The sequence below is a fragment of the Prionailurus bengalensis genome, chromosome B3 (genome assembly GCF_016509475.1).
Source record: "Prionailurus bengalensis isolate Pbe53 chromosome B3, Fcat_Pben_1.1_paternal_pri, whole genome shotgun sequence".
In the NCBI taxonomy this organism is placed as follows: Eukaryota; Metazoa; Chordata; class Mammalia; order Carnivora; family Felidae; genus Prionailurus; species Prionailurus bengalensis.
This window is the reverse complement of record NC_057355.1, coordinates 49223840-49250394: the sequence shown is the minus strand read 5'-3', so window position 1 is coordinate 49250394 and position 26555 is coordinate 49223840. Positions and strand designations below refer to the sequence as shown.

The following is a 26555-nucleotide window of genomic DNA, read 5'->3' as shown; positions in this document are numbered from 1 at the left end:
TTTATGATGTGATTTACTATATACATCTGTTTATAAGGAAAGGTGAATTGTAATATAACCTATCATCCCCATGCAGATGCTCAATTTCTAATTATGAATTAATAAGTAGGCAGTCTGTTTTGCTGGGTTAATAATTAATAAGTAGGCAGTCTGTTTTGCCCAGGCAGTCTCCTGAGCTGGGTTAATGTGAATCTGATACTCAGAGATGGATCAGCTATTGATAGGTCTTTGAGAGTGAGACTGAGCCAGATCAGATCAATACGATAATGAAATACTCCTGTTGTCAGTCTTTTTGGGAGATCACCTACTAACCCTTTCCCCAGATGGTATGTGGAAAAATCCTTTGTCCTTATTTGCCACATGGATGAGTTCACTGGAAAGTACTTGGCTTGCTGGTGACAAGTGGTCTCTCCTTCACCAAACTCTAAACAGGTTCCTTTAGCCACTTTCCAACTGGGCCTCATCCTTGGGCCTTGTCAGGTTCAGCTGTTAGCAAGAATAATGCTAAGTTGGATTAGCCAGAATCCCCACCATTAATTTCAATCACTCTCAACATTTGACCAAATTCCTCATCCCTCATCATCCCTAGGTAATGCCCAATCAACCTGGCCTGCCTTCAGCAAGAATCCTGTTAGATTAACATAGCCAGAATCTCCCTACCCCTGATGTTTCCTCTTAGTGATTTTCTATCCACTGACAACTCCAACCCCCACCCCCAACTTGTTCCTTAGCTATTAATCACCACTTGTCCATTGCCCATGCTATATTATGAAAAGACCCCAATTCTACACTGAGATCTCTTTTCTTATCCTGTAATAGTTCCCAAGTGAAATCTGTTTTTACTGCTCTAACTACTGTCCAGCTCTGGTTTTCTTTGACTCTGGAAAACTGGACAGGATATGTTTATACAAACATATGTGTTTACTTTCTACTTAATTATTAGATAGCACCTATCTATTAGGAATAATATTTTTACTTCTGTCAGTAAAGAGCTAAAATGCATTAAAAAAATTATACCAAACCTGGTCTGGGACAAACCACTTTTGCTTAATGTAATTCACAAAACTCTTTCTGGGAAGAAAGAGATGAACTTTCCTCATAAAATGCTTAAGCACTTTAATGACATAAAAACAGGTTTAATCAAACTAGTTACCCATCCACCCTGACTCTCAAGTGACTATCAAAGGGCAAGTGAGTGGTATATTAAAATATTTTTTTAATTAAGTCTAACAATAACTATTTTCTATTCCTGTAAAGCATCCACTGCAAAAATGGGCTAAGTCTGATCTTTCCTTTGTAATCAATATGTTGATATAGTTTTGATATTTCTTCATAGCCAAATTTGTCAAAAAATCATCTTTAATTAACATGTATACTATGTATTTATGTGTATGGTAATCACATAGTAGTGGGGGATTAAAGATCCCTTCAGATGATTAAAGACCCCTTCAGTTTACATTTCTGTAACAGCCACATTTAGTTTGTTATCCATTTGGTATCTTGAAATTAATTTCAATTAAATAATTGACATTATGAAAAAAATCAAAGGACTACTATTAGAATTTTTTTATCTTTTATTCACAGGCCTTAATTAGCACTATTATTTGGGAGGTATGTTTTTATCATAAAAGAGATGGGCATGTTGTATCACTATTTCAACTCTGTCACTACTTCAATCTAAGACAAAAGTCCCTTGTAAACCATAGGAGATTGCTCAAAAGAGGTCAAGTATTTCGTAAATACAAATTCTACTGTTGCATTTAAACCAAGACTTTACTTAGAGGATAGGGTAAAAAATATTCACACACAACTAGTTAAGACTATCTCTTCTTCTATTCCTCCAAGGATAGATCTTTTGCCCTTAGGGCAGCTATTGGGCCCAGTCTTTTCGAGAGGGCAGGGGGAGAGGGGGAGAGGATGGTAATAGGAAGAGCCTGAAGCAGCACTAGTTTGGTTAAATATTTTGAACATCAAACTGGTATTTGACACACATGAAGACCCATCTTCATTTTGGTAACACTTATTTTTTAAAAATAAATTGACAAACCAGTGTTGATTATAAGCAAAAGCAATCCTTATTAGAAGCAAGTCTTATTAGAAGGTCTAATAACTGGACAAGGCTGCTATGTAAGTTATCAAAAGTTGCTTTATAAAAGTCTCAAGGTTGCTGAACTAACCTTATCTGTTCCCATTCAAAAAAAATATTGAGTTAAAAAAAAAAGAATGAAGCTGTCTTATGGTCCATTTGAATGATATCAGATGACCAAATGCTATAAAAACTTACTCCTAAAAAATTGTTTGATTTTTCTAAAAATCCTCTAAATATAAACAGACAATTGTGATAACTACTATGTGCAAAAGGGAAGCTATACTGTTTTTGCTTAATGCTTGCATCATGACAGTGATACAACACAAGTGGTGGTGCAATCAAATGCCAGTATCATACATAATATTCTGTGTTAACATTTCACCCTTTGCTGTCTTTTTTTCTTTTTCCTATTGTACTTGAAGGTACTAGAAAACTTACCTTCATCAGATAGTATGAAATATGATCAAGACTTTGGGGAACACTGCCTGTACCTGAAGTTGAAAACAAGGTTTCCCAAACAGTTGTTTTGCTAGATTGAACTGGTCTAACCTCCCACACAGGTGGTGGAGAAGTATGAAAGGGGAAAAAAAAGGTTCTGTGCATTGAAAACTAAGTGAACATCAGTATTGATTATACCAAGGTCAATCATTCAGACAACTAAGTAGTATATATAATTAAAAAAAATTTTTTTTAAGGTGGTCTTTTGTTTTCAAATTTTACCTTGTCAAAAATGAATCCATGTCTTAATACTCATCACACCGACAAATATTTGGTTAGTTTTAAGGGTAAGTTGAATTCAGTAACAACAACAACAATATATATATACATATATACATATGTATGTATATGTAGGTACATATATATGTATATGTATATATAATTAATCTGTGTATTGAAGAAGAATTAAATCATTCTTGTTTTGATTTACTTATTCAGAAACCATTCAAGTCACACATTTAATTTTCCATAGATTTGTAATATATAAATCTATAGATTTTGCCCTCTACAGAACTAGAGAACTAAAGAGAAAGTAATTCTGCACAATCAGCCATATTTACAAATATTCCTAATGTCTCCAGTTATTTTTTTAAAAACTTGAAACAATATCTAGTACAATACCTAGTTGCTTCAGCAGTCATTAAGATTTTAGTTCTGTTCCTTGAATTATATTCCGAATCTTCTCAGCATCATTTTGCACAATTTCATTGGACGGGTCAATCTTAAGTGCAGCTTCATAATCCTGTAAGCCTATATTTATATAGCAGTGATAGTCAATAAAATCAGTATTTTATACATACTTGTGTTATCTAGACAATTTTTTTTTTTACTAAAAATAACCAATAAGAACATGGTTCAGGACAAGTACCAGGTTTTCAATTAGATTCTCATTTTCATATATGCATCTCTATGTAGTATTTCTAAAATACTGCAGAAATTTTTCAGTAATTTCAGAAGTAATTATACTCACTTCACTCAGGATTTTGTAAGAAGCAGTTTTTTTAGGGTTTTTAAAAATTCATTTAAGTAATCTCAACACCCAATGTGGGGCCAAGATCAAGAGTCACATGCTCTTCCAACTGAGCAAGCCAGGCACCTCAGAAACAGTTATTTTAAATTCAAGTACAAATAAGCTAACAGCTTAAACTCATTAAAGCATGAACAGACTCATTTTTGAAAAATGCTATCTTATTTAGAAATTCTAGATTAGGAGAGCCTGGGTGGCTCAGTCGGTAAAATGTCCAATTTCAGCTCAGGTTTTGTGAGTTCGAGCCCTGTGTTGGGCTCTGTGCTGAAAGCTCAGAGCCTCGAGCCTGTTTCAGATTCTGTGTCTCCCTCTCTTTCTGCACCTCCCCTGCTCCTGCTCAGTGTGTTTCTCTCTCAAAAATAAATAAACATTAAAAAAAATTTTTTTGATTCTAGATTAAAAAAATAATTTTGGTAGACTCAATCCATACTTTATATAATCCATAGATTATTGTTTATGTTTTTTTCTATAGCTATCATACCTACAGAATTCTTTTGAGGAAATTTGGCTTAAAAGGAAAGCATTGTGGGCTGGTTGTTACATATATACACAAATGAGTCTAAATCTTCACCAAAATAAGCAGTAGGAAAATTTCTTTGAGAATAAGGAAACTTGAGTTCTAAGTGCTACTGATTTGCCATGCCATTGAGGTAAAGCACTTAACTTCTCCAAGCCTCCATTTTCTCATCTTTAAAATGAAGAGTACTTTTAGCTCAGAAAGTCTATAGTGCTATCATTTCTAAAGAATGCTTTAAAATCTTTCATTTCCTGCATTCATAATTTTTATCTTCACAAAGCTGGACGAGACACTTAAAAAACAAAAACAAAAACAGGGCATATAAATCTCATATGGGTGCTTTGGTTGGAAAAATCTCTGGGGTACCTGGGTGGTTCAGTCAGTTGGACATAGGACTCTTGATTTCACCTTAAGTCATGAGATCGAGCCCTGCATCAGGCTCTGCAATGCACGTGGAGCTGCTTAGAATTCTCTCTTGTGCACACATGTGAGCTCTCTCTCAATAAATTAAAAAAATTTTTTTTAATTTAAAAAACGAAAAAATTAGAAATCTAAAAATGTCAGAAACAAATTTAAAAACAAAGTCAGAAATAATAAAACCATATAGACTAGCCCCTTCCCTGGTAAGGCATCATCAAGGAGTATACCTTTAGGCCTTGAATAAAGGAAAGCTGAATGGTCCTCTGGGTACAGAAGTATGGGAAGAAGAACATTAAGACACTGACTACTAAAAATTTTTGCCTTTGGAGCAAAATGAGTAACTGCAAACCAGTCCCCAAACACATTAAAAACGAAAAACAATAAAAAATCAGTGTTATGGCTTCTATCCACCAGGCTGAATTACAAACCTTAGCACAGTCCCACAAATATAAGCAATGATCATATACGGTAGTACATCAGTTATTTCTGAGCTTGTGTGTGTGTGTGTGTGTGTGTGTGTGTGACCAAAGCAGTTCATTTTAAATTTCCATCATATCTTAAATGACTCATTTAAAAAAAAAATTTTTTAATGTTTTTTTATTTTTGAGACAGGGAGAGACAAAGCATGAACAGGGGAGGGTCAGAGAGAGGGAGACACAGAATCTGAAACAGGCTCCAGGCTCTGAGCTGTCAGCACAGAGCCCGACGCGGGGCTCGAACTCACGGAACATGAGATCATGACCTGAGCCGAAATCGGCCGCTTAACCAACTGAGCCACCCAGGCACCCCTTAACTGACTCATTTATAACCTTTATCACACATCTTTCTATGTAAAAGTTGTTTGATGCTACAGCATTTTCTGAGACCTAAACCGGTTGTTCACTCCCTTCTACAACAATAAATTTTTTAAGTATTTCAAAATCATTTTTGTCAGATACATTGCAAAGAATACACTAAATGCTAAAAATATAAAACAGCGGAGTCCTAAAAAGTTATGATTTTAAATAATCCTATTGATACTTTTTTCAGAGTATAATTTGTAACTTAAAACATTTCTATCAATTTCTTACCTTCTACATACAATTCTAGTTGACAGAATGCTGTTCCACGTCGTATATGTGCCTTCATTCTTCCATTAGCATTGTCTGCAACAGGTGGTGTCAGTAATTCTAGTGCCTTACAGGATAAAATGAGGGAAAGACAATTTCCTAATTTAAACTTGAGCAAAAACATGGTACAAATATTAACTTTGAAACAAGCCTCATGTCTTCACCCACCAAAATTTTGGGCTTAACTGATATAGAAATGTATCAAATACTTCTATTTGGGTTGAACAATTTAAAGAATTGTTCAATTGTTCCTATACAAGATTCATACCCTCTCTCCCAAAGTCATCTCTGGTTTATCATTTGAAACCTCTACATTTTTACCTTTATTAACAGGAATGATTAAAGAGTATTGGGCATTTCAGTTCATTCAATCATTCAATAAATATTTGTGGCCAGAATTGTGCTAATAAAAGGAAAACTGGATCCTAAGAATATTGCCAGATCTTTTAGTAGCTTAATAAGATCAAAGTATGAGGATCTGGTTATTTCTCCCATATTTTCAATCTCAAGGGGCAACCTAAGAGATTTTGCATGTGATTTTCCCTGTAGACAGGTTACTTGGATATGGAAAAAAAGAGAAAAAAACTAGTTTATTAGTAATGACATGATATTAGTAATGAAATTAGGATATACTAAGTTACTCTGAAAATCGGGAAATTACTAGGGAGCTATCCTACCGTGCAAGTGGTAGTGATAACAAGGGAATACCAAGTTTTCTTCCTTCAAACTTGCAGTAAGTCTGCAAAACTTTAATAAGAAAAAGGGTAAGCACAACTGACAAACATTTACTAATTTCCTTGTGAATTTCAAAGGATACATCAAGGAAATATAGGAGCAATTGATAGGGGATTTCTAATGAAACTTGAAATCTCAAAAAAAAAAAAACAGTTTCTTATCTACTCAAACACAGAAAAATCTTTTTTTCAGTAAAAAAAAAAAAAAGCCCAACAAGATGACTCTTATAATCCTTGCATCTCAACTACATAAATTTAAAAGAAAACACATGAAGGGTATCATTTAAACCAATAAATAAGGATAACAATTTTAAACCAACATACACACACACACACACACACACACACACACACACACACACACATACCTTAGAAGAATCTTCGATGGCCTTGTGTAAGTTTTTTAGTTTTAGGTGGCAAGCAGCCCGATTCAAATACAATAGTGGAATCTTGTTATTTAGTCTTATGGCTAAGTTATATGCATTAATAGCTGCCAAATAGTTTTCTGTTGCAAACAATTTGCTAATGAGACAAAAAAAAAAAAAAAGGAAAACAATATAACATTGAAATAGGAACACAGAAATACTATCTAGTAACATCTGGCCGAGGAGATGGTTTACCTCCTTTTCTATTCCCTATACAATGGTTTGTAGGCTACACTGCCCCCTACTTTCCTCCACATGTATCAACATATATTCTGAATGGGACTGACCTCACCCCCACCTCCAAAGGTAGCTATGGTAGTTTAATCTCTAAGCATATTTCTATCCTCTTGGCTACAATGACTGACTTGGGGATAAGCTTGTGACCTAAATTGGTCTATTCAGAATGAAGCCTGTGACTTTGTTTCCAATGTTGGAGAATGAAAAGTTGGGAAAACTCCTCTTGCTGGATACAAATGAAGACAGCATACAGCCCTAACTGTGGTGACCATTTTTTTTAAAATTTTTTTTTTCAACGTTTATTTATTTTTGGGACAGAGAGAGACAGAGCATGAACGGGGGAGGGGCAGAGAGAGAGGGAGACACAGAATTGGAAACAGGCTCCAGGCTCTGAGCCATCAGCCCAGAGCCTGACGCGGGGCTCCAACTCCCGGACCGCGAGATCGTGACCTGGTTGAAGTCGGATGCTTAACCGACTGCGCCACCCAGGCGCCCCTGTGGTGACCATTTTTAACACGATGGAAAGAGCCAGCACTAGAATGAAGCTGATACCATAGGATTATGAAAAGAATAAAAAGGCAGACAGAAGCAGAGTCCTTAGTGATACAATTAAGCTGCTGCATCAAGCTTTACCTGAAATATAACATACCTTTAGCTTTTTAGTTACATAGCCAATAAATTCCTTTTAACAGAGTTTAAAATTGTTTAAAAAAATTTTTTTATTACTTGCAAACAAAAGCATCTAATAGTTTAAATCTTCCAAAATTCTCTTCAAACAGATGTACATAATTAAGGGTTTTATTTAAAATGTAAAGTGGTTTTTATTTTTCATGTACAATTCCTAGAATTTTGGAAAATGCACAAAGGGAAAAAATAAAATACCAAATATAAAACTGCTATATAAAGAACACTTTGTATTTATTTCCAGTTGACTGTACTGCATACTGTACCGTTCTAGAACTTGATGACATCAAAATAAAAGCACCCAGTAAACCATTAGTTAAAGGTAAAACAACACTACTGTGACATCTAACGTAATCCTGATTCAAGTTTAAAATAACTTGCACAAACTAGAAAAGCTAATTCTCTGGTAAAAGTTTATGTTTCTGAAATGCCTCATATCAGCTAGGATGTTTTGGAATGCAAGTAACAGGATCCCAACTCAAACTGGCTTAAACAAGGAAGTAAATGATCTCACATTTAAAAAGTCCAGAGAGGGAAGCCAGGTGGCTCAATCAGTTAAGCCTTAGACTTTTGATTTCAGCTCAGGGCATAATCTCACGGTTTGTGAATTCGAGCCCCACGTAGTTCTCTGTGCTCACACGGCAGAGCCTGCTTGGGATTCATTCTCTTCCCCCTTTCTCTCCCCACTTCCCTGCTTGTTCTCTCTCTATCAAAATAAATAAGTTTAAAAAATTAAAAAGAAAACAAACAAAAAAACAAAACAGAAAAACAACTCCAGAGGGAAAGGCTCCATGCCCAATGAAATCAGCAACTTGAACATATTATCAAGGCCTAAGGTTCCTTACACTTCTCCATTATACTATACTCACAAGCTACTTCATCCTAGGGCTGGTTTTTCTCATAGTATAAGACGACTGCATAGCTTAAGGTGCCACATTCAAAGCACGATATTCATTAGAATAAAATGGGACGGTATCTTCTGGTATATGCTCCTTGAGAGCAAAAAAAAAAACTTTTCCAGAAATCTCCTGGTTCACCTCCTTTCCCATCTCATTAACCAAAAGTACCCACCTGAAAAAAATATTAAGCCTTGGGGTACCTGGGTGGCTCAGTTGGTTAAGTGTCTGACTCTTGGTTTCTGCTCAGGTCACCATGATCTCACAGTTCCGTATCAAGTCCTGTATCAGTTCCACACTGAAAGGGATCCTGCTTGGGATTCTCTCTCTTCTCTCTTCCTTTCCCTCCCCCACCTCAATCTCTTTCTCAAAATAAACTTTAAAAAATATATATTTTGTCTTAATAAAACCACCAGTCACTCCCTCTCTTCCTCAATCTATCTCCCCGTCTGTCTCTCTGTCTCCCCACTTTTACACCTCAGTACTACATATTGCTGTTTGGGAGCATTTAAGAAAATTCAACAATATGATAATCTTTTCATATTAAGAAAATTGGAGATACACTATATTTAAAGATTTTTTTTTTAAGCAAAGTATTCTCTAATTTCTGCCAGGATTTCTGAAACCAGTCTCCTCCTAATGATGGACATTTAGGGTTTTTGTTTCCTAATACTCTGCTTTTATAAACATTATAATAAAACATAGATCTAAAAACAAAACAACAACACAAGCAAATAAACCCACCAGCAGTGCAGTGAAAACCCTGATTTGTTGAAGTCAATCAGAATTTATCTCAGGACTTGGTCACATGGGTAATACGGTCTACACTCCTAACCAAAATAAGGTCTCAGCCAATAAGGATAAAGAGAGGGCATACATTTTGGCTGGATAACCTATAGTGTCTACTACAAGCTCCCCCTCCCCTTTTTAATTATGGCACAATATACATAACATAAAATGTACCATTTTTAACCATTTTTAAATGTATAGTTTAGTGGCATTAAGTACATTCACATTGTTGTGCAATCATCATCAACGTCCAACTCTAGAAGTTTTTCATCTTCCAAAACTGAAACTGTACTCATTAAACATTAACACCCCATTACCTCCTACCTTTGACGACCACCGTTCTATTTTCTGTCCTATGAATTTGACTGCTGTAGGTACCTCATATAAGTGCAATTATACAGTCTTTTTCCTTTTGTAACTGGCTTGTTTTAATTAGCATAATGTCTTCAAGGTTCATCCATGTTGTGACGTTTAACAAGAGTTTCTTCCCTTTAAGGCTAATGAGAATACACCATTCACAAAAATAAACTCAAAGTGGATAAAGGACCTGAATGTGAGACAGGAAACCATCAAAACCCTAGAGGAGAAAGCAGGAAAAAAACCTCTCTGACCTCAGCCATAGCTATTTCCTACTTGACACATCCCCAAAGGCAAGGGAATTAAAAGCAAAAATGAACTATCGGGACCTCATGAAGATAAAAAGCTTCTGCACTGCAAAGGAAACAATCAACAAAACTAAAAGGCAACCAACAGAATGGGAAACGATATTTGCAAATGACGTATCAGACAAAGGGCTAGTATCCAAAATCTATAAAGAGCTCACCAAACTCCACACCCGAAAAACAAATAATCCAGTGAAGAAATGGGCAGAAAACACAAATAGAACTTCTCTAAAGAATACATCCAGATGTCCCACAGGCACATGAAAAGATGCTCAACGTCGCTCCTCATCAGGGAAATACAAATCAAAACCACACTCAGACACCACCTCATGCCAGTCAGAGTGGCTAAAATGAGCAAGTCAGGAGACTATGGATGCTGGTGAGGATGTGGAGAAACAGGAAACCTCTTGCACTGTTGGTGGGAATGCAAACTGGTGCAGCCGCTCTGGAAAACAGTGTGGAGGTTCCTCAGAAAATTAAAAATAGATCTACCCTATGACCCAGCAATAGAACTGCTAGGAATTTACCCAAGGGATACAGGAGTGCTGATGCATAGGGACACTTGTACCCCAATGTTTATAGCAGCACTCTCAACAATAGCCAAATTATGGAAAGAGCCTAAATGTCCATCAACTGATGAATGGATAAAGAAGTTGTGGTTTATATATACAATGGAATACTACTTGGCAATGAGAAAGAATGAAATATGGCCTTTTGTAGCAATGTGGATGGAACTGGAGAGTGTTATGCTAAGTGAAATAAGTCATGCAGAGAAAGAGATACCATGTTTTCACTCTTTTGTGGATCCTGAGAAACTAAACAGAAGACCATGGGGGAGGGGAAGGAAAAAAAAAAGGTTAGAGAGGGAGGGAGGCAAAACATAAGAGACTCTAAAAAACTGAGAACAAACTGAGGCTTGAGGGGGGGTGGGAGGGAGAGTAGGGTGGGTGATTGGCATTGAGGAGGGCACCTGTTGGGATGAGCACTGGGTGTTGTATGGAAACCAATTTGACAATAAATTTCATATTAAAAAAAAAGAATATTCTGTTGTATGGATATACCACATTTTGTTTACCAAAATATCCATCAATGGGCACTTGGGTTGCTTCTACCTTCTGGCTATTGTGAATAATGCTACTATGAACATGTGTACAAATATCTGTTTGTTTCCCTGCTTTCAATTATTTTCTGTATATACCTTAAAGTGAAATTGCCGGATCATATGGTAATTCTATTTTTAATTTTTTGAGGAGGCTCCATACTGTGTACAATTTATATTCCCACCAACAATGTTCAAGGTTTCTGATTTCTCCACATCCTCACAAACACTTGTTATTTTCTGGGTTATTTTGTTATTTTGATAATACCCAGTGTAATCTATGTAAATTAGTATCCCACTGTGACTCTGATTTGCATTTTCTAAATAATTAGTGACATTCAGCATCTTTTCATGCACTTTTGTCTTTGGAAATCCTCTTTGGAGAAAAGTCTATTCAAGTTCTTTGCCTAATATATATATATATAGATATATAGATATATAGATAGATACATAGATAGATATCTATATAGATATATAGATATATATAGATATAGATATATGATAAATATATAAATATTTATACATTTATCATTTATACATATATTTATTTTCTTTGCCTACTTTTTAAGATTGTTTCGTTTTTAAACTGTTGAGTTGCAGAAGTTCTTTAAATATATTCTGGATATTAACCCTTTATCAGATACATGATTTGCAAATATTGTCTCTATTCCATGGGCTGTCTTTTCATTCTGTTAATGGTGCCCGTCATGTACAAGTTTTTAATTTTGATGCATTTCCACTTACTTGTCTTTTGTTGTCTGTGCTTTTGATGTCACATCCAAGAAATATTGCCAAATCCAATGTCATAAAGTACTCTGTGTTTTAGTCAAGAAATTCATTGTTTTAGCTCTTCTGTTTAGATCTTTTATCTCTTTTGAGTTAATTTTTGTATAAGGTGTTAGGTAAGGGCCCAACTTCATTCTTTTGCATATGAATTTCCAATTTTCCCACCACCATGTGTTGAAAAGACTGTCCTTTCTCCACTGAATAACTATTGAAAATCATTTGATCATAGAGGGGAGAGCTATTTCTGGACTATCTATTCCATTGGTCTGTATAACTGTACAAATCTTATATTAACCTATACATTTGAAGAACAATTCCATTTTTCATCTTTAACATAAGTTTATAGTTTTATAATATAAAAGTTCTTTCAGAAAAATTTTTCCATGTCTGAAGGGAAAGGAGTTTAAAATGAAAATTATTTTTAAACTATTTTTAACATTTATTTTTGAGAGACAGAGAAAGAGCATGAGCAGGGGAGAGGAAGAGAGAGGGAGACACAGAATCTGAAGCATGCTCCAGGCTCTGAGCTGTCAGCACAGAGCCTGATGTGGGGCTTGAAACCACGAACCGTGAGATCATGACCTGAGCTGAAGTCGGATGCTTAACTGACAGAACCACCCCAGCACCCCTACAATGAGTGTTATTAAAAGAACCATTGTAGGAGGCATAATAGCAAGAAATATAAAGTATTAAAATATTTTTAAAGTTTACATATACATATTAAAATATAAATCCAAATGAACATTACTTTTTTTTAACTTTAATGTCACTACAAAAATCCAAAAATCTGCCGTATGGCTTTCAGAATGATTTTGAACTTGGAAACAGCCAAATTTCAAAAGGAAAGGGAAAAAATTAAACCTGTATCCAAAGGGCAGTAACCTTTGAACAATTTAAGCAGAGAAGTTAATAACCATGAAGTCTTCATTGATGCTCGAAATAAGGCAATGCCAGTGAAAAGAATTATGCAAAAGTACTCATTAATTCAACATATACCGAGTGCTTATTATACTGAATGTATAGTGAGAATAAAAGAGACATGAACAATTGCAAACAATCCTGTCATTTTTATTTTTTTATTATTATTATTTAAAAAAATTTTTTTTAATGTTTTTATTTATTTTTGAGACAGAGAGAGACAGAGCAAGAGCAGGGGAGAGGCGGAGAAAGAGAGGGAGACACAGAATCTGAAGCAGGCTCCAGGCTCCGAGCTGTCAGCATAGAGCCTGACACAGGGCTCGAACTCATGGAGTGTGAGATCATGACCTGAGCCGAAGTCGGACGCTCAACCGACTGAGCCACCCAGATGCCCCAAATTCTGTCATTTTTAATGTTTATTTATTTATTTATTTATTTATTTACGTTTTTTTTTTTTTAATTTATTTTTGGGACAGAGAGAGACAGAGCATGAACGGGGGAGGGGCAGAGAGAGAGGGAGACACAGAATCGGAAACAGGCTCCAGGCTCTGAGCCATCAGCCCAGAGCCTGACGCGGGGCTCGAACTCACGGACCGCGAGATCGTGACCTGGCTGAAGTCGGACGCTTAACCGACTGCGCCACCCAGGCGCCCCAATGTTTATTTATTTTTGACAGACAGAGAGACAGAGTGAGGTGGGGAGGGGCAGAGAGAGAAGGAGACAGAATTTGAAGCAGGTTCCAGGTTCTGGGCTGTCAGCACAGAGCCCAACATGGGGCTTGAACCCACGAAGTGTGAGATCATGACCTAAGCCAAAGTTGATGCTTAACCGACTGAGCCACCCAGAAGCTCCAACAATCCTGTCATTTTTATGATGACTGACGGGTATGCCTTTGTAAAGAAAGAAACATTCTGATTAGCAATAGCCAAAAGGGCCCAAGATTTTGTACAAGACTGGGAGAAGCAACCAGAGGCAGGAATAATAAGAAAGAAGTGATGTAGAGAGAAGTAAAGAAAAGGGCAGAAGAGAGCTAGGAGAAATCAGTAGTGGGGCTTAGCAACAGCAATAGGGCCAGGAGCAACACATATTTCAACAGAAGACAGAACGGCTCTGTTTTGTGGGCAATAGGAACTGTAACAGCCACCTGCCCCTGAACAGACTTCAAAAATTGTTGTCTCTTTCAGCATCTTATCTTTCAGCATAGAAAACATTATTGGGTATCTCTAGAGCTTCTAAAGCTGAGTATCAGTATGCCTTTGTGAAGGCACATCAACCACTACAATTTAGCACTCAGGATGGAAACAGGAAAAAGAAACTACATACTAAACAAAATGACAAGTTAGGCCATAACAGGTAGTGTATTGCAATAGAATCTTACGGGCTATAAAATGCATACAAACAAGCAAATGAACAAAATGATAATTACATCAAAGAAGTCATCTTAGAATAAATATGGATTCTAAACTTCTATAAGTCAGGCAAAAGGTAGAAGTATAAGAAAACCGTCTTATCTCCAGAAACATAGTTTTTAAAATGCAGAAGAGGGGTGCCTGGGTGCCTCAGTTGGTTAAGCATCCAACTTCAGCTTAGGTCATGATCTCAGTTTGTGGGTTCAAGCACCTATGTTGGGCTCTGTGCTGACAGCTCAGAGCCTGGAGCCTGCTTCAGATTCTATGTCTCCCTCTTCCCAGCTCCCACTCTCTCTCTCTTTCAAAAATAAATAAACATTAAAAAATTGTTTTAATAAATAAAACGCAGGAGAGCAAGGCATATTTGGCAGATCTGTCCTGAAAGAAGGCAGGTGCAAAGGACTGTTGGAAGATGACTCTTCATGGGAATTTTATGTTCATGCATATCTTATGTCAGATGCACAGACGGCTTTTATTTGGGACAATCTTTTCAAAGATGTGCATATAGAACATAGCCTTGGAAAATATAGTGTCTCCCTCTGGGGCAAAGAGCAGATTTATCTGCTGTTCAGTATGAAAAAAAGATAGTATCTCCTTGTGGGTCAAAGGCTGGACATATTTGCTTATAATCCTCTCATGAAAAATTATGTTCTTTAAGCATGGTGTTCTCAGCTGTGGTTCAAACCTAGGCCTGCCTATGCATTGGCCTTGTGGGACTTGAGGCGCAAAGGGAACCAATATGAAGGTCACACTGATTGCTGTGCCTTGAATAACATTCCTTTGTCTCTGACCCGAGTCTCATGTCTTCTCCTGGTATCCATGAAACTGTGGTAGGCTAAACCTTCACAGTTCTTGCTGGGGCATGGACCCAAACCTAAGTATGTGGAAGAAATTCAGTTTGGCAAGTAGAATTATATACTGTGTTGGGAGAAGATGGTCAATAATCAGCGTCAAAAAGTCCAACATGAAGTAAAAGACATCCAGCAAGGCAGATCGAATCCAGACACAGAACATACGCAAACAATAAGGATACGGAAATACAGACTGGCAGACTAGGTTAGTCTGTTAGCAGATAGTGGGCTCCTACAAACAAAGTTGGGGCTCAGAGTAGAATTAGCCCGGTGGCAAAAGGGAAAGCAAAAGCAAAGGACATCCTCAATCTTAAAAGGAATGGGGTACTAGGCAGGCGACAAAATCTGACATGACACTTAGGCCAAGAGAATAAAAAGAAAATTCAGACCCAAGAACCAGGGTAGACAATGATTTTATGTAATAATAGCAATACAATGCTGGATTGTAGCATAACATATCCTTGATTCCCTCCTATCTAACATTGGACTTGGCTGTAGAGAGTGAGGTATGCAGATGGGATTCAAGTGGCCCTAGCGTGGGGAAAGAAGGTATGTAAGCCTAAAGTTAAGACAGGGTCCAAAAGAACTTACACTAAAAGTCAAGCACAGAGTAATGTCCTTGAGACAGAACAATGGTCCATTTACAGTCCATTTACTTCATGTGATTACAAGTGTCTAGAAGGACAGCTATTAAATTTATTTACAGATTCTGAGTCATGTAAGGCTGTTAAATAACATTATACATACCATGCATATACCTATATTAGAGCATCTAGACTCTGTTTTATGAGATGTTCTCAGTGAAAAGCTATCTGGTACATAATGTTAATTGGAAAAGGTAAAATGCTTTCATGAGCAAGTAAAATTACCTAAGCTTATGTATTTTCCCAAAAGGTAGAGATTTGGCATTTAAAACTAAGATACAGTAGTGGGAAGCTAGGCAAAAAACATGAAAACAATCTGTGGCTTTTTCTAAGAAAAAGCTATTGGTTTTTGAAAGGCTTGTCCACCTCTACCCTTTTGTGAAGCAAGTGTCCCATGAGTTTTAGCACAGTAAGAACAGTTTTGTCCTCTGTAAATATAGAAGGCTATCATGAAACAAAGCCTCTGGAGATGAAGGTATTTCATCCTTTGGCTTAAAGTCAACTAACCGCTTCTGAATCAGTTCTATTATGTCTATTTCTATCTTTTGTATTGCATTACATTGCTAGTGAGGATATTCTTCTAACAAGTCTTACCTTTCCTTTTATCTATTTGTACTTGGCATTTTGATTAACTGTACTTTGTTTCTCTGGGTGTTATTAGCTACTAAGTTTTCTTCCATCTCTCCTCATTCTCGGCTCTCTTCCTCTCCTCTTGTTTTGCTTCTCTTTCTTTTCCTACCTAATTGGAGGTAGTAAGGCAAAGTGGCACAAAAACAAGAGACTAAAAGTAATTATAATCTACCAGTCATGCCCAAGTGCTGCAAAGTATACTTTTGCACTAGGTTGCTGCCAATTTGTTGCTTTTGCCAGCAATTTTATTTCAATATTTTACTTTTAAAAATTTTTATTTAATTTAAAAAATTTTTGAAACATTTTAATTTTATTTTTTGAGAGACAGAGAGAGAGAAGAGCACAAGCAGGGGATGGGCAGAGACAGAGGGAGACACAGCAGGTTCCAGGCTCTGACCTATCATGACAGAGCCTGACACGGGGCTCAACCCCAAAATGCAAGATCATGACCTGAGCCAAAGTTGGACGCTCAACCAACTGAGCCACCCAGGCACCCCTAATTTTTTATTTTAACTTAATTCACACACACACACACACACACACACACACACACACACACACACACACACGTGTGTGTGTGTGCATCAGTCAAAATTCTAACCCTGGCTCAACGATCTCATCTGTCCTTTCTACTCTTAAACCCAAATCACATCTTAAGGGTATCAGAGGAAGACCAAACCAACACTCATAGGACCTTTAGCCAGTCACAGCATCACAACACCTATACCAAAGACCTGTCTCACTGTGTCAATCAACCCTGTTATCTTTGAGCACTGATGTAAAAGCACCCTTTTCCCCTGTCTTCGTGTTGCCGTTCTTTCCTACTCCCATCCCCCTCTACTCCTTTGCACTTTCTTTTTAATTTTTTGTTCTAATGTTTATTTCTGAGAGAGAGAGAGAGTGTGTGTGTGTGTGTGTGCCTGAGCAGGGGACAGGCAGAGGGAAAGGGAGACACAGAATCCAAAGCAGGCCCCAGGCTCTGAGCTGTCAGCACAGAGCCAGATGCGGGGCTCAAACTCACAAACCGTGAGATCATGACCTGAGCCGAAGTAAGCCGTTTAGCCGACAGAGCCACCCAGGCACCCTTGCAATTTTTTTGTTGTTGTTGTTAAAGCAATCTCTACATTCAAAGTGGGGCTGGAACTCGAGACCCCAGATCACGAGTTACACGCTCTACCGAACAAGCCAGCCAGGTGCCCCTCCTTTGCACTTTCTTATTCCGGGTTTTGCCATAACTGACTCCACCTCTCATTCCTTTCCTATAACTTTAACTTTTCTTAAAAATCCCGTCTAAAATAAACTTGGCTCTGTCCTCAGGGCAATGCTAATCTCTACCACCCTCTCCACTGCGTCCCTTCCTGAGTCCCCACATCAGGGGTTAGGACTGTAGAAACTGGCATTCTTCAGACTCTCTTCTGCTAGATATAAGATCAAACTCTCTCTTTATACACAAGTCATTATCCTTTGAGATTCCTGACATCTTTCCCCCTACAGCCTTCTAGTCACTGTCATCTCCTGTCTTTTTAAAAGTCACTATTCTCCTGGGACACCTGGCTGGCTCAGTTGTTAGAAGTGTTCAACTCTTGATCTCAAGGTCATGAGTTAGAATCCTATGTTGGGCGTGGAGCCTACTTTAAGAGAAAGACAGAGAGAAAAGTTAAAATCACTCTTCTCATATTCATTAAGGCCTTTGAAACTGGTTCCCAGCATCTGTCTCTATCCCGACTTCTGCCATGATTCCAGAAGATTCCAAAATCAAGAGTCAGATGCTTAACCAACTGAGCCACTGAGTTGCCTGGCATCTCTTCCTGTGTAACCCAACGTGGATTTTGTGGCTAAATACCTGAGTTATTTTTCTTTTTCTTTTTTTTTAATTTTTTTTTTTAACATTTATTCATTGTCTGAGAGACATAATATGAATGGGGAGGGGCAGAGAGAAGGAGACACAGAATCCGAAGCAAGCTCCAGGCTCTGAACTGACAGCACAGAGCCCAACAGGGGGCTTGAACTCACGAACTGTGAGATCATGACCTGGGCTGAAGTCGGATGCTTAACTGACTGAGCCACCCAAGTGCCCCAACTGAGCTATTTTTCTATGAGCAATCTGGTCCCTTGCACTACTAGTCTTTTACTGTACTTGTCAGTTAAAATTCCCACTCTGGCCCAAGATCTATTCTTAAATCCGAAAGAAGACTAAACCCTAAAGGAGATAAATCACACAGCTGTACTGACATCTCTATGAATTCATGTTCTCAACCTGGCAGAGCCAACAGTATTCACTAATCAATTTCCCTTATCTAGACATATACTTGTCTCCACTATTCTTCCCTCCAATCTCAGAAAATGAAGTATCTCTGTCTATTCCAAGTCAATCCGTCAACATTTTCTAGAGCAAAGTAATCAATCCAACAGGACAGCCCACTCAGTTTTGCCCATTTTAGCATTCTCAGGCTGCGAGGAACAATTCATAGCCAAACCAAACTCTGTCTTCACTAAGGCTAACCAACTGGATAAAAAGGACAAAATCAAGACAATCCATCCAATTCTTGGCTTTGACCCAATTTTCTCCACTCTGCTCAGGAGGATTTCAATCATCTCTTCTTTCTCTTGTCTCCAAATCTATTCAAATCTTTTATATTCTTAAACAAACAAAACAAAAACTGTTTCAACTTTCTGCTCCATTGGCTTCTGGGAATATTTTTGTGTACTCCTTCCTTTTGCCAGACCTTCAAATGTTGGTAGGTCACAGAGTGTTATCCTCAGGCCACTACTCTCCAGGTCTACACATTCTTTGTGGATATCTCAGACACTTTTATAAATTTAACTACAATATAAATGTTGATAAGCTCCAAATCTATTTCTACAGTACTGGCTTCTCCTGTGAGTTTCAAACTTGCCGGACAGTGTCACCCAGAATGGCCCAGAGACATCTCAAACTCAATATATTAAAAACTGAACTTACCTGCATTCTCTCCTGACAAGCCTCTCATCTAGTATTCCCTAATTTAGCTGGTGACAGCATGCAATCAATCATTCAAACTAGAAACTGAGAACTCCTCCTTCTTACTCCCTCCAAATCGATCAAGAGGTTCTGCCTATTTTATCTCATCATTATTTCTCAATTTGCCCTCCTCTTCACCCCTACAACACCACCTACCACAAGGCCAGTTCAAGGTCTTTGCTGTGTTTTCTGCAACACATTTTTTCCCTCTCCTTACAAAATAAAATCTAAAAAAAATCTAAAAAAAAAAACCACCTAGACTCTTAAGTATAGTGAACAGACTAGTAATTGCCAGGTGGGAGGTGGATGGGGGGATGGGTAAAATAGATGAAGGGGATTAAGAGTAACTTATCATGATGAGCACTGAGTGATGTATAGAAATGCTGAATCATTATATTTTATACCTGAAACTAATATAACACCAAATGGTAATTATACTTGAATTAAAAAATAAATTAAAAAAAGAATTTTAACCAAACACACAAGGCACCTGATGATTTTTCTAGGTTCATTTGTCATTACTCCTAGCCTCAAATTTTATGTTTTGGCAAAAAATAAACCACACATAGTTCCTGACCCATATATCACACCATTTCTTGTCTCTTGAGCTTTTGTTCATATTTTCTCCAATACTTGAAATGAATGCCTTTATTTCCCTTTCTCTTAAAACTTCTACTTATCACTAAGGATCTCAGGTGCTACATTTGCTATGAAGTTTTTCTGAACATACCTTCCTTCCTTTAGGGGTAAATGTCCCTCTTATGTACTCTCATTTTACTATGTTCTTTTCTATGTATTGTACTTCTCACAAAGTATTATAAGTATTTGTATAAGTATGTCTCCTTCACTGATCTTTGTAGCTCAGAGGCTAGTTGGTAAATAGCAAACAATTAATAGATGTTTATTTAATGGTTGAATAAATGGAGAGGAAGGGAGGCAGGGAAGGGGAGAAAGAGGAGGAAGGATCATGTAAGACTTTAATGTTGGAAGTAAAAGAAACCAACTTGTCAGCCCCAGGCCTCTGACCTTCAGAAAAATTGTCACTTCAGTTCAACTCTACATATTAATCCCTGGTGGTGTAACAGGCAAAAAGACCAAGAAAAAATAAGAAAAGAAAAATACAGATGCAGACATTGTGGTAGACAGATAATGGAGACGACCCCACCAAAAGATGTCCATATCCTAATCCTCAGAATCTGTGACTGTGTCACCTAACATGGCAGGAAGGATTCCACAGACTGGCCTAAATTAAGGTCTTGAGGTGGGAGATAATTCAGAATTAAGCAAAGGATACTAATGTAATTACAAGGATCCTTAAAAAAGAAAGAGGGAAGCAGGAAAGTCAGAGTGAGAGAAGGAGATGGGATTATGGAAGCAGAGGTTGGAGTGATGCAATTGCTGGCTGGAGGCCACATGCCAAGGAATGTAGGCAACCTATAAACTGGAAAACGAAAGCAAATAGATTCTTCCCTATAGGCTCTAGAAGAAACACAGATGATACCTTGATTTTAGTCCAGTGAAACCCATTTTGAACTTCTGATTTCCAAAACTGTAAGATAATAAATTTGTGTCGTTTTAAGCCACTAAGTTCATGATAGTTTATTATGGCAACAATAAAAAAATAAAAGTCTATGTCATGAAATACAATAAGTAATATCTACAACTGCCTCAAAATATGAAATCAAATTGCCATTCATAATGTATCAGATTGTACTGTTTTTGATAACTGTATAAAAATATTCACACATAGGGGCGCCTCAGTGGTTCAGTCGGTTAAGCATCTGACTCTTGATTTCAGCTCAGGTCATGATCTCATGGTCGTGAGATTAAGTCCCAAATTGGGCTCCATTCTGATCATGCAGAGTCTGCTTGGGATTCTCTCTCTCCCTCTCTCTCTGTCCCTCCCCCCACTTGTGCGCTCGCACGTGCTCTCTCTCTCTCTCGAAATAAATAAATAAACATTTTAAAAAATATTCACACACAGAGCAACATATAAATAAATAAAAGGATTTCATGGATATAAAATGAAAATTTATAAGATAAATTTGGTAATCTTATTTTTTTTTAAAAAAAATTTTTTTTTTTCAACATTTATTTATTTTTGGGACAGAGAGAGACAGAGCATGAACGGGGGAGGGGCAGAGAGAGAGGGAGACACAGAATCGGAAACAGGCTCCAGGCTCTGAGCCATCAGCCCAGAGCCCGACGCGGGGCTCGAACTCACGGGCCGCGAGATCGTGACCTGGCTGAAGTCGGACGCTTAACCGACTGCGCCACCCAGGCGCCCCTTTGGTAATCTTTTAAAGATGGAGATGAATAATCAAAGAAGTTATAGTTTCTGAAAAACACATTTCTAGGAAGGGCTTATGTTAAATATAAGTGATTTTAAAAGGGATTTTAATAAGTGATATGTTTCATTTCTATGACATTTAAATGAAAAATCAAATAAAAATAAGAGCCTTATTTGTTATACAATCTGACTTTTTAAATATGGAGGCCCTGCCTATCTAATTGGCTTATTTGGATTATCTTTCCCCAACAACATACACACATAAGCACCTATGTCAAGATACCTAGAAAATGTAGTTAGTACTACGGTCTACCTAAATTTATTATAAATCTCATAGCCAGAGTCCAAACAACGTACTTTCCTTTGTCCTTCAGCCATTCTGGATTCTTTTCTTCTTCTTTTAAATCAGAAAGTTCAGGAATATCAGTATTCAATGCTCTCCGTGCTTCCGCTTGTTTGTGCAACCACTGAAATCAGAGAAGTCTAATGAAGGACACAAAAATCTTATTTTTATTAACAGCTACTTTGACATTTGCCAGCTTCTATATAAAATGGAAATACTATTTGTTATGGACTGAATATTTGTGACCCCCAAAATTCGTATGTTGAAGCCCTAATCCCCAGTGTGATAGTATTTGGAAGTAGGACTTTTGGAGGTAATCAAGTTGAGATGAGCTCATGAGAATGGGGCCCGCATGATGGGATTAGTGTCCTTATAAGAAGAGGAAGAGACCAGAACACAGCTCTCCTCCCACTACTCCCTGTACCCTGATCTTGGACTTTCCAGCCTCCAGAACTTTGAGAAATAAATGTCTGTTGTTTAAGACACTCAGTCTAGGGTATTTTGTTACAGCAGCCTGAGTAGACTACTATACTATTTGATAATACTGATTTTTTTAAACTTTCAGTTTTTATCCTTTTTTGTTTAACATTACCAGATAGTTAAGACCAAACATACAAAAATTTCTAGTCCGAATTTCATACAAATGGGAGTTTGTGGGAGTTCGTGGGATTATTATTTTATTTTTCTTATCTATAACACATTTGTTTTTCTATATTGAAAAATACATAAATGACTTTTATTTTTTCTTTTTAAAAAAATTGTTTAATGTTTATTTTTGACAGAGAGAGAGACAGAGCATGAGTGGGGGAGGGGCAAAGAGAGAGGGAGGCACAGAATCTGAAACAGGCACCAGACTCCGAGCTGTCAGCACAGAGTCCGACAGGGGGCTTGAACTCATGGACAGCGAGATTATGACCTGGGCCAAAGTCGGACGCTCAACCAGCTGAGCCACCCAGGCACCCCATAAATGACTTTTAAATAATTATACTTTTATAATTCTAGAAATAGCTTTATAAATAATAAAATTTAGAATATATTGTTTAATAAGAAAATAGTTAATATTTATAAACTGTCATTATGTCTTAAGGATCTTCAATCATTTCCACAAGTTGTTTTTTTTTTTTTTTTAATTTTTTTTTTTCAACGTTTATTTATTTTTGGGACAGAGAGAGACAGAGCATGAACGGGGGAGGGGCAGAGAGAGAGGGAGACACAGAGTCGGAAACAGGCTCCAGGCTCTGAGCCATCAGCCCAGAGCCCGACGCAGGGCTCGAACTCACAGACCGCGAGATCGTGACCTGGCTGAAGTCGGACGCTTAACCGACTGCGCCACCCAGGCGCCCCTCATTTCCACAAGTTTTGAATTTGAGAGGCAACACTTAACACCTTGTAGTAAAAAATAATGCAGTTCTTAGAGTCTATATACCTAAAGATAAAACATTCAAAATGCCAGGGCCCAGGTATTTATAAATGAATGAGAGATATTCTAGAATGTCACATTAGAAATACCTAACATTAATAATGAGTAATTGTTGTATTAACAATAAATGTCCAAATCCATTACCAAAACACAAGTTTACAAATCTAATATAGAAAGTGATGTATGGGGTGTATGGGTGGCTCAGTTGGTTAAGCTTCCAACTTCAGCTCAGGTCATGATCTTGTGGTCCGTCAGTTCAAGCCCCATGTTGGGCTCTGTGCTGACAGATCAGAGTCTGGAGCCTGCTTCAGATTCTGTGTCTCCCTCTCTCTGCCCCTCCCCTGCTCACGCTCTGTCTCTGTCTCTCAAAAATGAATAGATGTTTAAAAAATTTAAAGAAAATGATGTATTTGATAAAATAGATGGCAAGTGTTTATCTCCTGGAAAAAGCAATAATACTGCATACTGAACCTGGAGACAAAAAAATTCTGCAAAATACTTTTCCATAAGGAAATACTAAAATATATTCAAGAAGTAATATCTTTAGTCTAATGAATACTTAAATTCAGAACCAGTACTAGTTTTAAAAGATGAAATAAAAAATATTTTCATTGTGATCACTGTAACTCACAGCAAATATACTTACCTCCTCTTCTTCTGCTACTTGTGATTCCCGGAGAGCAGTTGGAAATACTCGAGGGGTAAAGTTGATTTTAATACTGCCAACAGAGCGAGGAGCAGGAATACTATTTTCCTTTAACTTCTCCAAAAATATATTTTCTGAATTTCTTCCTTCAAAAGCAGTATTAGCAAGTGAGTTCTCTCTCATTTTCTAGTTAACAATCAAACTGACTCTTCAACTAATTACACAGCAAAGCTACCTCTAAAATCCTATACAAATAAACTGAAGATAACTTCTGCTAGAAAGAATGTAAAACCCATCATCAAAAGTGTGGCAGCAAGTTATCTGTCCTTTAATCAATGACCCCAGCTACTTTTCTAGGGTTCTTTTTGTTAAAACACAGTGTCTAATTTACATTCAATCTAGGGAAGGGAGGGCACTCTAGGCAACTCTACAACCACTTTCCATTTTAGAAAGCCATCACTGGAAACACTACCTCTATTTTCCTTAAGCTCCTACAGCAATATCTTCTATAAGCTTCCTTATAAAAGTTATGGTATAAAAGTGATGGTATAAAAGTTTTTCAGCCATCAGAGATAGCTAATGAAAAGAGGCAAAAAAAAAAAGTAATAATGAAAAGCTATACGTTTTAATAAAGATAGTTACATGTAATAATGGTTCAACCAATATAAGAGGAGAAATTAATCTACGTGTTAGAATATAATTTTTTTTTATTAACGTTTTTATTTATTTTTGGGACAGAGAGAGACAGAGCATGAACGGGGGAGGGGCAGAAAGAGAGGGAGACGCAGAATCGGAAACAGGCTCCAGGCTCTGAGCCATCAGCCCAGAGTCTGACGCGGGGCTCGAACTCACGGACCGCAAGATCGTGACCTGGCTGAAGTCGGACGCTTAACCGACTGCGCCACCCAGGCACCCCTACGTGTTAGAATATAAAGTATATGATTAAAAGGAAGGAAAATTAGGTTTAAAAACTGCAAAAGTACAAAAAGCATGATACACAGAAAAGGCAAATATCAAAAATTTAAAGAAAATCAGATTTTTCACAAATATGACAGTAATATCTTTGTTATAAAATACAAACAAATAAGAAAAAAAAAACTTCTAAATTAAAAAATTGGAAAATGGCCTAAATTGACATTTCCAAGAGAGGGAGGAAGGGGACAAGGAGGAAAAAAATAAGGACTCAAACAAACAAGAAAGCAACATCAACAAAAATTTGACTGCAAGTTTTCTATAGATGTCTGTAGTTGAGACAGCTATCTTCCAGTATCCTAGCCATTCTCTCCTCTTCCTTTTAGAAATAGAATTTGAGTTCTAGGCTAGGTACATGACTATGTCAGGCTAGAATCGATATAACCCAGCCTCCCTTAAGATTAGATGTGATTGGAGCGCCTGGTTTACTCAGTTGGTTAAGCCTCTGACTCTTGATTTCGGCTCAGGTCATGATCTCATGGTTGGGAAGTTCAAGCCCTGAGCCAGGCTCCACGCTGACAGTGCGAGGCCTTCTTGGGTTTCTCTCTCTCCTCCTCTCTTTACTACCCTCCCTTGTTCACATGTGAGCTCTTCCTCTCAAAATAATAAAGTTAAAAAAAAATTATGTGTGACTATATGCCAAATCTGAGACAACAAAATCTGAATAGAAGTGATGTATACAACTTATGGATCATCATCTTATAGGTACATGTGCTTGCTGTGGACTTCTCTTCCCATTTCCCACTGGCTAAAAAACAACGCCAACTGCAGCATCCAGAGATTGAAGACAAATGAGGTAATAACAGAGGCGGCCCCACCAGCCTGGATGGCCACATAGAACAAAGTCATCTATCAGGCCTACAAGGATCACTGTTACATAACAAGTATTAGATTATGGAGAACTATATTTCTGTCTTATTTGATCTGTAACTTGGATCTCCTTATTACAACAATTAGCTTTAACTATCTAATACAATGTCCCAAGAATTTTATATCCAAGTAAATTATTGTTTACTTATAAAAGCAAAAGATGTTCCTAGATATGTAGAACTAAGTGAATATATTACTTAGCCATCTTTTCCAAAGACAGTAAAATCTTGGTTTGTGAGCATAATTTGCTTATAATCCAAAGCACTTCTATATCAACACAAATTTCCCCCATAAGAAATAATGGAAACTCAGATGATTCATTCCACAACCCAAAAATACTCATATGAAAATGATTATAATACCATAATGTAATACAAAATAATAAATAAAATATACAATAAAAAGAAAAATAAATTAACCTGCACTTACTTTTGAAAACCTTCGTGGCTAGTATAAGGGAAACAAGAGAGAGGAGGGTTATTGTGTAAGACGACTTTCACTATCATTAACAGAAATCACTGCTATCTACTGGCTCAATGGAATCTTTTTCTGCATTGGGGCCATTGTATATACACATATGGATGTTGAC

General features: G+C 37.2%; 1 protein-coding gene across 3 annotated transcripts in view; it reads right to left on the bottom strand.

Annotated features, from left to right (window-relative positions):
- The window catches only part of DNAAF4 (dynein axonemal assembly factor 4), a 69918-nt gene that overhangs the window by 2403 nt on the left and 40960 nt on the right, over positions 1-26555 (bottom strand). The window contains exons 5-9 of one of the 3 annotated variants that reach the window (XM_043555366.1): positions 24125-24270; positions 22073-22182; positions 6763-6916; positions 5622-5727; positions 3209-3337 (exon numbers count right to left, since the gene is read on the bottom strand). In XM_043555366.1, the coding sequence (XP_043411301.1) occupies positions 3228-3337; positions 5622-5727; positions 6763-6916; positions 22073-22182; positions 24125-24270 (626 nt within the window). In that variant the 3' untranslated portion in view covers positions 3209-3227. Of the gene's footprint in view, positions 1-1556; positions 3338-5621; positions 5728-6762; positions 6917-22072; positions 22183-24124; positions 24271-26555 lie in introns of those variants that run through there. The other 2 variants (XM_043555365.1, XM_043555367.1) reach the window with 2 other exon arrangements.